This window comes from Ranitomeya imitator, chromosome 1 (assembly GCF_032444005.1).
Source record: "Ranitomeya imitator isolate aRanImi1 chromosome 1, aRanImi1.pri, whole genome shotgun sequence".
NCBI classification, from domain to species: domain Eukaryota; kingdom Metazoa; phylum Chordata; class Amphibia; order Anura; family Dendrobatidae; genus Ranitomeya; species Ranitomeya imitator.
In genome coordinates this window covers 660,293,399-660,306,538 of record NC_091282.1, presented here as the reverse complement: position 1 = coordinate 660,306,538, position 13,140 = coordinate 660,293,399, and the positions used below count along the sequence as shown (strand labels likewise).

The following is a 13,140-nucleotide window of genomic DNA, read 5'->3' as shown; positions in this document are numbered from 1 at the left end:
AGGTCCTCATTGAAAGTTAAATTCCAAGCTGTAAATGCTGGGTCAGACCCTGATACCTCATGCATGGCTGACTACTGCTGTTTCATTTGCAAATTTCTACTTTGGGTCAATTGATGCCACTTTCCATGATGTCTGCCCCTAATTTTAGCTGTTTGGGAAGCTTTTTGACACCCCTTAAGGTCAAAAATGTGCTGCAAACCGAAACGAACCTTGAAAGGTTCGCTCATCTCTAGTTAGTACCTATCTTTAAATTCTTGTTTGAGAGATTTTCATCAATTCTTCCTTGGAGAATTCCTTCAGTTCTGTGAGATTCCTAGGTCGTCTTCCATCCTCTGCTATGTTGAGATCTAGCCACAGATTTTCAATGATGTTCAGATCAGGGCACTGTGAGGACCATTGTAAAACCTTCAGCTTGCGCCTTTTGAGGTCATCTTGTGGATTTTGACGTGTCTTTAAGATCATTATCCATTTGTAGAAGCCATCCTCTTTTCAACTTCAGCTTTCTTTACAGATAATGTTATGTTTGTACTATGAGTTTGTAGAAATTTCATTGAATCCATTCTTCCCTCTAATGTTCCTCATGCCATTGGCTGCAACACAGCCCCAAAGCATGATTGATCCACTTCCATGCTTAACGATTGTAAAGATGTTCTTTTCCCAAAATTCTGTGCCCTTTTTTCTCCACACATACCTTTCATTATTGTGGTCAAAGAGTTCAATTTTAACATCATCGGTCCTCAGAACTTGTATCCAAAATGCATCAGGATTGTTTAGATGTTCTTTTGCATACTTCTGAAGCTGAATTTTATGGTGAGGATCGAGGAAAGGTTTTCTTCTGATGACTCTTCCATGAAGGCCATATTTGTGCAGGTGTCTCTGAACAGCAGAACAATGTACCAGAGCTCCAGAGTATGCTAAATTTCTGAAGGTCTTTGGCAGTCAAGTGGGAGTTCTGATTTGCCTCTCTAGCAATCCTATGAGCAGCTCTCACTGAAATGTAGCTTGGTCTTCCAGACCTTATCTTGATCTCCACTGTTCCTGTTAACTGCCATTTCTTAATTACATTTATAACTGAGAAAAGGGCAACTTGAAAATGCATTGCTATCTTCATATAGTCCTCTCCTGCTTTGTGGCCTCCACCTTTTTAATTTTCAGAGTGCTAGGCAGCTGCTAAGAAGAACCCATGCCTTCAGATTTTTAGCACAAGGTTAGAGCAGGATAGCTTTTTATAAAGCTGGAGAATTTGCATCACCTTGCCTTTGCTAAAGATGATGGTGACCAAGCTATACGGCTAATATGGGTCTGAAACCTTGGTCAAAGTAATCTGAGCACACAAATCTCCAAGAGTGCTCAAACTTTTGCATCTGCCCATTTTTGCTTTTTGTAATTTTTAATATATAAAAAATGAATACAGCTCTGGCATAAATTAAAGGGAACCTTTCAGCAGATTTTGCCACTATAAGATACGGTCACCGCCTTTCAGGGCTTATCTACAGCATTCTATAATGATGTAGATAAGCCCCCGATCTGACCTGTAAGTGAAGAAAAATAAGTTATAGTATACCCACCAGGGGGGCGGTCCTGTGCAGTCTGGTCCGACGGCGTCATAAGAAGATGGGAGGCATCGGACACAGACGTGTGACACCCATCGGACCGGACCACACAGGACCGCCTTCCCCAGGTGAGTATAATATAACTTATTTTTCTTCACTTGCAGGTTGGACCTGGGGTTATCTACATCATTATAGAATGCTGCAGATAAGCCCTGAAGGGCAGTGGCCGCATCTTATAGCAGCAAAATCTGCTCACAGGTTCCCTTTAAGAAACCACCACATCAAAACCCTGTCATGGGCAGCCCAATCTCCAGACCTGAACCCCCTTGAAAACCTCTGGAATGTAATCAGTAAGAAGATGGATAGTCACAAGCCATCAAACAAAGAAGAACTGCTTACATTTTTGTGCCAGGAGCAGTTTGAAAGAGTAGTGGAAAGCATGCCAAGCCTCATGAAATCTGTGATTAAAAATCATGGTTATTCCACAAAATATTGATTTCTGAACTCTTCCTGAGTTAAAACATTAGTATTGTTGTTTCTAAATGATTATGAACTTGTTTACTTTGCATTATTTGAGGTCTGAAAGCACTGGTGGTTTTTTAAATTATGACCATTTCTCCTTTTCAGAAAAAAAATGCAAAATTTATTGCTGAAATGTTGTCAGAAGTTTATAGAATAAATGAACAATTTACACTTTACTAAAAAATATACCTATAAAGAGAAATATCAGAGAAACTGAACATTTTGCAGTGGTCTCTTAATTTGCCACTGCTGTATATACAGTATATATATATATATATATATATATATATATACTAGATTGTGGCCCGATTCTAACGCATCGGGTATTCTAGAATATGCATGTCCCCGTAGTATATGGACAATGATGATTCCAGAATTTGCGGCAGACTGTGCCCGTCGCTGATTGGTTGAGGCAACCTTTATGACATCATCGTCGCCATGGCAACCATTATGACATCTACGTCGATACTGTGCCCGTTGCTGATTGGTCGAGGCCTGGCAGCCTCGACCAATCAGACGCGGGATGTCTACGTCCTTTATGACATCATCGTCGCTGTGCCCGTCGCTGATTGGTCGAGGCCTGGCGGCCTCGACCAATCAGGGGCGCGGGTTTCTACGTCGATACTGTGCCCGTCCAATCAGAGACGCAGGATTTCCAGGACAGACAGACAGACGGAAAAACCCTTAGACAATTATATATATAGATATATATATATATATATATTTAGTTTTTTGCCTAAAATACAAAGAAAATGTGTCATATTTAAGTTTAGGCCTTGTAGAGATCGTTACATCTTCAACTTGCTTAACTGTTCACAATAACAGTAATTTTGACCAGTTTTGCCCAAATTTTTATATGCCACTGCAACTATCCATATGCTAAATAGTTGTAAGTCAAATTTATGTATGAGATAGCCAAGATGATTGTTTATAAAATGATGGTAGTCTCATGTTGAAACCAGCAGTGGATGGTGACATATGATGTCTGAAAGTCAAATGTTCAAAAAATTTTTACACTTTTACTCATCAGTGTATGAACTGATATTTATAGACTAACCACTATACTGTCTATACTGTATTAATTCTTGTAGAATTCTGTGATTTCTGCAAATTATGATTATTACATTAGAGACTGTTCACTTTGCTATGAGCATCATGCACTGTAAGGCCTCTTTCACACTTCCATCGTTTGCAATCCGCCGCAATCCGTTGTTTAGGGCAAAAAACGGATCCTGCAAATTTGCCCGCAGGATGTGTTTTGTTCACTCCTTGAAAAAGCCACTTAGGCGAAACGTTGGAGTCGGAGTCCGTGAGGGTCACAGATCATCTTCACACTGGTACTAGTATTTTTCCAGAGTTTTATGCACTTGTTTTGGTCTAGGTTAGACTACTTATTATGTATGCATATGCACTTTACTGAGATAGATGGCCTATTTTGTGTCTTCTATCTTTGCACTTTGGAGGGTCATATATTTTTCTAGTATCTTTTATATTATATGGATCTGGTCTCCTCATTCAATATATTCTTTGTAATTTGGTGTAGTACTGTTGGTTGTTTTCCTTTGTATTTTTTATTTTTATTTTTCAATAAAATTATATTTTTTTACTAGTTCTGTTATCATTGTTCTATGTTCACTTTGATTTTGGTTCTATATTTGATGGTGGACATTCATTCACTAGTGTGAATTTTGTTGTTTATTTGCCCATAAACTTGTATTAGCGACGGATCGTCCGTCGTGTGATGGATCCATCGTGTTTTGGCGGACCGTCGTCACAAAACACGTTCAATGTAACATTTTTTGTGCGTCGCGTCAATGCCCTTCCCCAAGAAACTATCCACTGTTTCCAATATAAATATCTCAAAAATTTTGTAAATCTTCTCCATTATTTCACCAATTAATTGTGTAGACTGGCATTACTGAAATCAGTAGGGACTAGAAATAACTCTATTCTAGACTGTCTCCTCCCTTACTGTGGCATCTCTATGCTCGAAAGTTGGATATCTTACTGATCACTCTCACAATCGCTGAGACATGGACTCCTCACTGCTGCAGATGGAGAGCAGATGGAATCAGTCTCAACTCTAAAGAGATAGATATTCTATCACTGACTTGTCCCCAACACATCTCAGTCCCATACACATCTCTTATACTCACCATAATTCCTCTATCCTGTTTTCTGCACTGGACAAAGCCTCCATCAAGTCACCAAAGTGAGGACCAGACAGCCGGTTATTTTTTAGGTCAATTGTTTTCAGAGTCTGGTTATTCCTTATTCCACATGCCAACTGGATGCAGGAAGTGTCTGGTACACCACTATTGCCAACAAAGCTAAAAATAAGATAACAACATGTGGATGAAATGTCCGCAGAGCATTCGTTTAAAACCTGCACGTGAGTCATCAAAATATTCAAAACAGTAGCATATCAGTGTAAATGTTCTCATCTCTCACTATGAGCAAGAACATTACTTACAAAAAATTATTATGTATCAGCCATGTAATAAGATGTCACTTCACAATCTAGGAACAAAATCATATATATCTACCCTAAATATAAAAACAGTTTTTATTATTAAAACCAAGGCAAACTATACCACCTATAGTGACCAACTAAAACAAAAAAAACAGTGCTCTTCACTAAAGCAAAAAAACAGTGCTCAAACAAAGAGAGACAAACCCAAAACCTAATGGGGGTAACTAGACAACCCTAGCTGAGACACCTATACCTGCCCCTACCTGGCTGCGGAGGTAGACGCCCTAGGGGGAAACGTTATGGCGCCCCCGCTCCACGATGACTAACCCTATAGGCCCTGATACACCCTGCAGCCACTAGTGAGAGCCTCTACCCACAGACTAGAGGATCCTCTATCACTAGACAGATTGGTTTTAATAATAAAAAGTGTTTTTATATTTAGGGTAGATATATATGATTTTGATTCTTGTACCCCTAGGTATTCATATTTTCTTTAAGTGGATTACACTTCACAGTCTAGGGACTGAATCAATGAGGACATAGCTGCCTCCAAAGTGTATAACTGTAAGCAGAAGTCATAGCTGCTTCTAAAGGTTTAGGCTAACTTCACATAAAGGTTGTGTTCAAATCATAGAAGAGGAGCAAGTATTTTAATTTGTACTCTTTCCTTGTAGCATCTATTGACCCCTAATCAATTATCCTGGAAGACCGAGTTCTACAAAGAATGTTACTATTGTTTGTACTCCTGGTTGTAAAAACTGGGGAATGAATGGAATGCAGGGGAACGTAGCTTCGTAGACTTGCGGTGATGCGCCCCCTGGTGGCAGAAATTCACATGAACTGTAGTGTGGGAAAATATTCAGAAAAAAACAGAAGCTAAATTCCCCTGCATTCCATTAATTCCCCAGTTTTTACAACCAGGAGCAACAGCTGCATTAGCAGGCTCTTTGTTGTAAAATTATTTAACCCCTTCAGATGGATTTACAGCATGGGACATGACTGTACGGTGGACAGGTATGGGATATTGTTGGATTTTTATTTTTTATTTTTTTACAGAACAATGGTCTTCAGGTGGATTAAGCGTACAATAAAGATAGTAAAACCCCATATGTGTATTTATTTAATTAAAATACTTTATTCATAATGTGTGTGTGTATTATTAACCCTTTACTACTATTGGATTAATAATGGATAGGTGTCTTATTGCCATCTCTCCATTATTAACCAGGCTTAATGTCACCTTACATTAGCAAGGTGACATTAACCCTTTTTTACCCCATATCCCACCACTACTCGGGAGTGGGAAGACAGAGGCTAAGTGCCAGATTAGGCGCATCTTACAGATGTACCTTTTCTGGGGTGGCTGGGGGCAGATGTTTTTTGCCAGGGGGGCCAATAACTATGGTCCCTCTCTAGGCTATTAACCCCTTTCTGACCTCGGATTTAATAGTACGTCCGAGGTCAGATCCCCCGCTTTGATGCAGGGCTCCAGCATCTAGCCAGCTTCTAGCTTCCCATGGAGGCTATTGAAGCATGGCAAAAGTAAAAAAAAGTTTTAAAAAATGTGAAAAAAAATAAAAAAAATATAAAAGTTTAAATCACCCCCCTTTCACCCCATTCAAAATATATCAATAATAAAAAAAATCAAACCTACACATATTTGGTATCGCCGCGTTCTTATATTCACACGTCTCCATCCTGTACACGTCTCTTATACTCGCACGTCTCCATCCTGTGCACGTCTCTTATATTCACACGTCTCCATCCTGTACACGTCTCTTATACTCGCATGCCTCCATCTTGTACACTTCTCTTATACTCGCACATCTCCATCCTGTACACATCTCTTATACTCACACGTCTCAATCCTGCACACGTCTCTTATACTCGCACATCTCCGTCCTGCACACGTCTCTTATACTCGCACGTCTCTGTCCTGTACACGTCTCTTATACCCGCACGACTCCGTCCTGCACACGTCTCTTAAACCCGCACACCTCCGTCCTGTACACATCTCATACTCACACGTCTCTGTCCAGTACACACAGGGCCGCCATCAGGGCATTACGGCCGTGACTGGCGTATGGGGCACGGTGGGCAGAGGGGGCCCGCATCGGGCCCCGTCTCATCTGCTCACCGGGCCCCTACCGGCAGCCGCAGGCTAACCGGGCCCTTAGCGCCGACGCTGCAGCTGTTTAAAGCTATTGACGTGCGGGCGCGGGCCCGCACGTCAATAGTTAACAGCTGCCAGCCAATCTGAGGCTGGCAGCTGACGTCAGCCACAGCGTGCGTGCATGTCGCCGGCGTCTGACATCATTGTCAGTCACCGGCGAGTGCACGCTGCAGCTGCGTGGAGACGGAGAACTTCGCCCTCCGCAGGAGCACGGCCAGGTGAGAAGAACTTTTTTTTTTTTTATTGAGAGCGGCAATCCGGGGGGCCCAGGGCAGAACGCTGGACATGGGCAAAACGGTGGACACAGGGGCAGAAAGCTGGACACAGAGGCAGAAAGCTGGACACAGAGGCAGAAAGCTGGACACGGGCAGAACGCTGGACACAGGGGCAGAACGCTGGACACAAGGGCAGAACGCTGGACACAGGGGCAGAAAGCTGCACACAGAGGCAGAAAGCTGGACACAGAGGCAGAAAGCTGGACACAGAGGCAGAAAGCTGGACACGGGCAGAACGCTGGACACGGCCAAAACGCTGGACACAGGGGCAGAAAGCTGGACACAGGCAGAACGCTGGACACAGGGGCAAAACGCTGGACACAGGGGCAGAAAGCTGGACACAGGGGCAGAAAGTTGGACACGGGCAGAACGCTGGACACAGGGGCAGAAAGCTGGACACGGGCCACTGGACACAGGGGCAGAACGCTGGACACAGGGGCAGAACGCTGGACACAGGGGCAGAACGCTGGACACAGGGGCAGTATGCTGGACACAGGGCCAGAAAGCTGGACACAGGGGCAGAAAGCTGGACATGGGGGCAGAATGCTGGACACAGGCAGAAAGCTGGACACGGGCAGTATGCTGGACACAGAGGCAGAATGCTGGACACAGGGGCAGAAAGCGGGACACAGGGACAGGAAGCTGGACACGGGCAGAACGCTGGACACGGGCAAAACGCTGGAAACAGGGGCAGTATGCTGGACACAGGGGCAGAAAGCTGGACACGGGGCAGAAAGCTGGACACGGGGGCAGAACACTGGACACGGGCAGAACGCTGGACACAGGGGCAGAACGCTGGACACAGGGGCAGAACACTGGACACAGGGGCAGAAAGCTGGACATGGGCAGAACGCTGGACACGGGCAAAACGCTAGACACAGGGGCAGTATGCTGGACACAGGGGCAGTATGCTGGACACGGGCAGAAAGCTGGACACGGGGGCAGAAAGCTGGACACAGGGGCAGAAAGCTGGACATGGGAAGAAAGCTGGACACGGGCAGAATGGAGATACGGGGCATGATTGGAGACACAGGGGGCAGGATGCAAGACATGGCGGCATGACTGGAGACACATGAGGCAGGATTGGAAACAGATGGGGCAGAATGGAGACACAGGGGGCATGATTGCAGACATGGGGGCATGATTGGAGACACGGGCATGATTGGAGACACTGGGGGCAGGATTGGAGACAGATGGGGCAGGATCATGGGGCAGGATGGATACGATGGAGACAGATGGGGCAGGATGGGGAGATCATATGGGGCAGAATGGATACTCATGAGGGCAGGATGGGAGAACATATGGCTGACGCCAGGAATGAGACACACGGGGGCTAGGATGGCGAATATTACCATAGGGGCTAATTAAGGGATATTATTATTGCAGTGATGTATTTATTTTATATTTTGAGTATACTGTTTTAAATGGGGGGCAGTCCTGTTACTGTGTAGAGTGATACTATGTCGCCTTCTTCATGTGGTGTAATGTAAGGGCTGGGAAAATTAAGTAATGTGTTCTACAAGCAGAACTCGAGATAACTGTGTTATTTCCTGCAGAGACGAGTCCTGGCTGGATGAAGTGATGGCAGTCTGTGCTGGATGAAAGATGAAGGACTTCACCTAGAGACGTCACTGGTGAGTCAGTGTTACCTATACACTGACACTATACACTGTATACTATATACAGAGCTCCTGTGTACAATGTCACCAGTGATCACTGTATTACCTATACATTATATACAGAGCTCCTGTGTATAATGTCACCGACTCACCGGTGATCACTGTATTACCTGTACACAGACACTGCATACTAAGTACAGATCTCCTGTGTATAACGGCACTGATGGTGATAGTATTGTGGTTTTTTTTTTTATTACTGATCAGTATTGTAGTATTCAGTCACTATGTGGTGGTAATATGTGGTCTGGTCATGATGTTGTGGTATTTGTTCCTTGTATTTGATATTATTCGATCACTGTGGTGGTAATATGTCATCTGGTCATAGTGCTGTGGTATTTGTTCCTTGTATGTGGTATTATAGGTAATTTTAAAAATTGAAAAATAAATAAAAATATACCTAAATTGTATTGCATATTTTAACAAATATTTAATAGGTTACAGCAGAGTAGGGCCCTGCCAAAAGTGTCTACCGTGTTATGGTGGTGGCTTAAAAAATCTTTTGGCCAAAACAAAAGCTGCCGGATATATGTGTGATCTGGTGATGGGAACTGTCAATGTGTGATAGGTGAGAAGTGGAGATTTTCCCAAGAGAGAGCGGTGGGACTGTGGACAGTTCAAGGGGTGGAGCCTGGAGTCTGGGGTGCAGCCTGGGCGGAGTCTCAAGGGGGCCCCGAAAATTTTGCCAATATGGGGCCCCAAAAATTCTAGTGGCAGCCCTGAGAACACATCGCTTATACTCGCACATCTCCAACCTGTACACATCTTGTACTTGCACATCTCCATCCTGTACACGTCTCTTATACTCGCACATCTCCATCCTGTACACGTCTCTTATACTCACACGTCTTTGTCCTGTACACATCTCTTATACCCACACAACTCCGTCCTGTACACGTCTCTTATACTCGCACGTCTCCATCTTGTACATGTCTCTTATACTCGCACGTCTCCGTACTGTACACGTCTCTTCTACTCACACGTCTCCATCCTGTACACGTCTCTTATACTCACATGTCTCCATCCTGTACACGTCTCTTATACTCACACGTCTCCGTCCTGTATACGTCTCTAATAGTCACATGTCTCCGTCCTGTACACGTTTCTTATACTCACATGTCTCCATCCTGTACATGTCTCTTATACTCGCACATCTCCGTCCTGTACACGTCTCTTATACTCGCACATCTCCGTCCTGTACACGTCTCTTATACTCACACGTCTCCATCCTGTACACGTCTCTTATACTCACACGTCTCCATCCTGTACACGTCTCTTATACTCACACGTCTCCGTCCTGTACACGTCTCTTATACTCGCATGTCTCCATCCTGTAAACGTCTCTTATACTCACACGTCTCCATCCTGTACATGTCTCTTATACTCACATGTCTCCGTGTTGTACACGTCTCTTATAGTCACACGTCTGTCCAGTACACGTCTCTTATACTCGCACGTCTCCATCCTGTACACGTCTCTTATACTCGCACATCTCCATCCTGTACACATCTCTTATACTCACACGTCTCTATCCTGTACACGTCTCTTATACTCACACGTCTCCTTCCTGTACACGTCTCTTATACTCACACCCGTGTTGTGAATTCCGCTCTTGGGCTTCCTCTTGTGGTTTCTAGTGGTATGGCTGCTCCTTGGAGTTAGCTGTCATCAGCTGCCTCCACTTATCGTCTCTTCTGCTCCGCTATTTAAGTCTGGCTCTTTCTTCAGCCTGTGCCACTTGTCAATGTTTCCTGGCTGGATTCACATCTCTGCTTGGATTCTCCTGGTTTCCTGACCAGTTCTGCAAAGATAAGTTCTGGCTTTGCTCATTTCAGTCCACATGTTGTGGACTTATTGTTCTGTGCATTCTATATTTGTCCAGCTTGTCAGTATGGATTATTTCTGTTAGCTGGAAGCTCTGGGAAGCAGATTTACCCTCCACACCTTTAGTCAGGTGTGGAGATTTTGTAAACTCTGTGTGGATTGTTTTGTAGTTTTTATACTGACCGCACAGTATCCTTTCCTGTCCTATCTATCAAGCTAGACTGGCCTCCTATGCTAAAATCTGATTTCATTTCTGCGTATGTTATTTTCCCCTCCTCTCACCGTCAATATTTGTGGGGGGCTATCTTTCCTTTGGGGATTTTCTCTGAGGCAAGATAGGTTTCCTGTTTCCATCTTTAGGGGAAGTTAGATCTTAGGCTGTGCCGAGGGGTCTAGGGAGCGTCAGGTACCCCCCACGGCTATTTTTAGTTGCGCTGCTAGGTTCAGGGTTTGCGGTCAGTACAGATACCACCTCCTTCAGAGCTGGTCTCATGTTGTTCCTAAACCACCAGATCATAACACACCCGTCTCCATCCTGTACACGTCTCTTATATTCACACGTCTCCATCCTGTACATGTCTCTTATACTCACACGTCTCCGTCCTGTACACATCTCTTATACTCGCACGTCTCTGCCCTGTACACGTCTCTTATACTCACACGTCTCCGTCCTGTACACGTCTCTTATAGTCACACGTCTTTGTCCTGTACACGTCTCTTATACCCATACAACTCCGTCCTGTACACGTCTCTTATACTCACACGTCTCCATCCTGTACATGTTTCTTATACTCACACGTCTCCATCCTGTACATGTCTCTTATACTCACACGTCTCCGTCCTGTACACGTCTCTTATACTCATACGTCTCCGTCCTGTACACGTCTCTTATAGTCACACGTCACTTTCCTGTACACATCTCTTTTACCCATACAACTACGTCCTGTACACGTCTCTTATACTCGCACGTCTCCATCCTGTACACGTCTCTTATACTCGCACGTCTCCATCCTGTACACGTCTCTTATACTCACACGTCTCCATCCTGTACATGTCTCTTATACTCACACGTCTCCGTCCTGTACACGTCTCTTATACTCGCACATCTCTGCCCTGTACACGTCTCTTATACTCACACGTCTTTGTCCTGTACACGTCTCTTATACCCACACATCTTCGTCCTGTACACGTCTCTTATACTCGCACGTCTCCATCCTGTACACATCTCTTATACTCACACGTCTCCATCCTGTACACGTCTCTTATACTCACACGTCTCCATCCTGTACACGTCTCTTATACCCATACAACTCCGTCCTGTACACGTCTCTTATACTCGCACGTCTCCATCCTGTACACGTCTCTTATACTCGCACGTCTCCATCCTGTACAAGTCTCTTATACTCACACGTCTCCATCCTGTACACGTCTCTTATACTCGCACATCTCTGCCCTGTACACGTCTCTTATACTCACACGTCTCCGTCCTGTACACGTCTCTTATACTCACACGTCTTTGTCCTGTACACATCTCTTATACCCACACATCTTCGTCCTGTTCACGTCTCTTATACTCGCACGTCTCCATCCTGTACACATCTCTTATACTCACACGTCTCCATCCTGTACACGTCTCTTATACTCACACGTCTCCGTCCTGTACACGTCTCTTATACTCACACGTCTCTTATACTCACACGTCTCCGTCCTGTACACGTCTCTTATACTCGCACGTCTCTGCCCTGTACATGTCTCTTATACTCACACGTCTCCGTCCTGTACACGTCTCTTATAGTCACACGTCTTTTTCCTGTACACGTCTCTTATACCCATACAACTCCGTCCTGTACACGTCTCTTATACTCGCACGTCTCCATCCTGTACATGTCTCTTATACTCGCACGTCTCCATCCTGTACACGTCTCTTATACTCACACGTCTCCATCCTGTACATGTCTCTTATACTCACACGTCTCCGTCCTGTACACGTCTCTTATACTCGCACGTCTCTGCCCTGTATACGTCTCTTATACTCACACGTCTCCGTCCTGTACACGTCTCTTATACTCACACGTCTCCATCCTGTACACATCTCTTATACTCACACGTCTTTGTCCTGTACACGTCTCTTATACCCACACATCTTCGTCCTGTACACGTCTCTTATACTCGCACGTCTCTGTCCTGTACACGTCTCTTATACTCGCATGTCTCTGTCCTGTACACGTCTCTTATACCCACACATCTTCGTCCTGTACACGTCTCTTATACTCGCACGTCTCCATCCTGTACACATCTCTTATACTCACACGTCTCCATCCTGTACATGTCTCTTATACTCACACGTCTCCGTCCTGTACACGTCTCTTATACTCACACGTCTCCATCCTGTACACGTCTCTTATACTCACACGTCTCCGTCCTGTACACGTCTCTTATACTCGCACGTCTCTGCCCTGTACATGTCTCTTATACTCACACGTCTCCGTCCTGTACACGTCTCTTATAGTCACACGTCTTTTTCCTGTACACGTCTCTTATACCCATACAACTCCGTCCTGTACACGTCTCTTATACTCGCACGTCTCCATCCTGTACACGTCTGTTATACTCACACGTCTCCATCCTGTACACGTCTTTAATA

General features: G+C 44.6%; 1 protein-coding gene across 5 annotated transcripts in view; it reads right to left on the bottom strand.

Annotated features, from left to right (window-relative positions):
• Positions 1–13,140, bottom strand: part of LOC138640768 (NACHT, LRR and PYD domains-containing protein 3-like) — a 74,803-nt gene that overhangs the window by 8,425 nt on the left and 53,238 nt on the right. For all 5 annotated transcript variants that reach the window (XM_069728859.1, XM_069728862.1, XM_069728861.1 and 2 more), the window contains one exon: positions 4,232–4,405. In XM_069728859.1, coding sequence (XP_069584960.1) covers positions 4,232–4,405 — 174 coding nt within the window. The remainder of the gene's footprint in view (positions 1–4,231; positions 4,406–13,140) is intronic.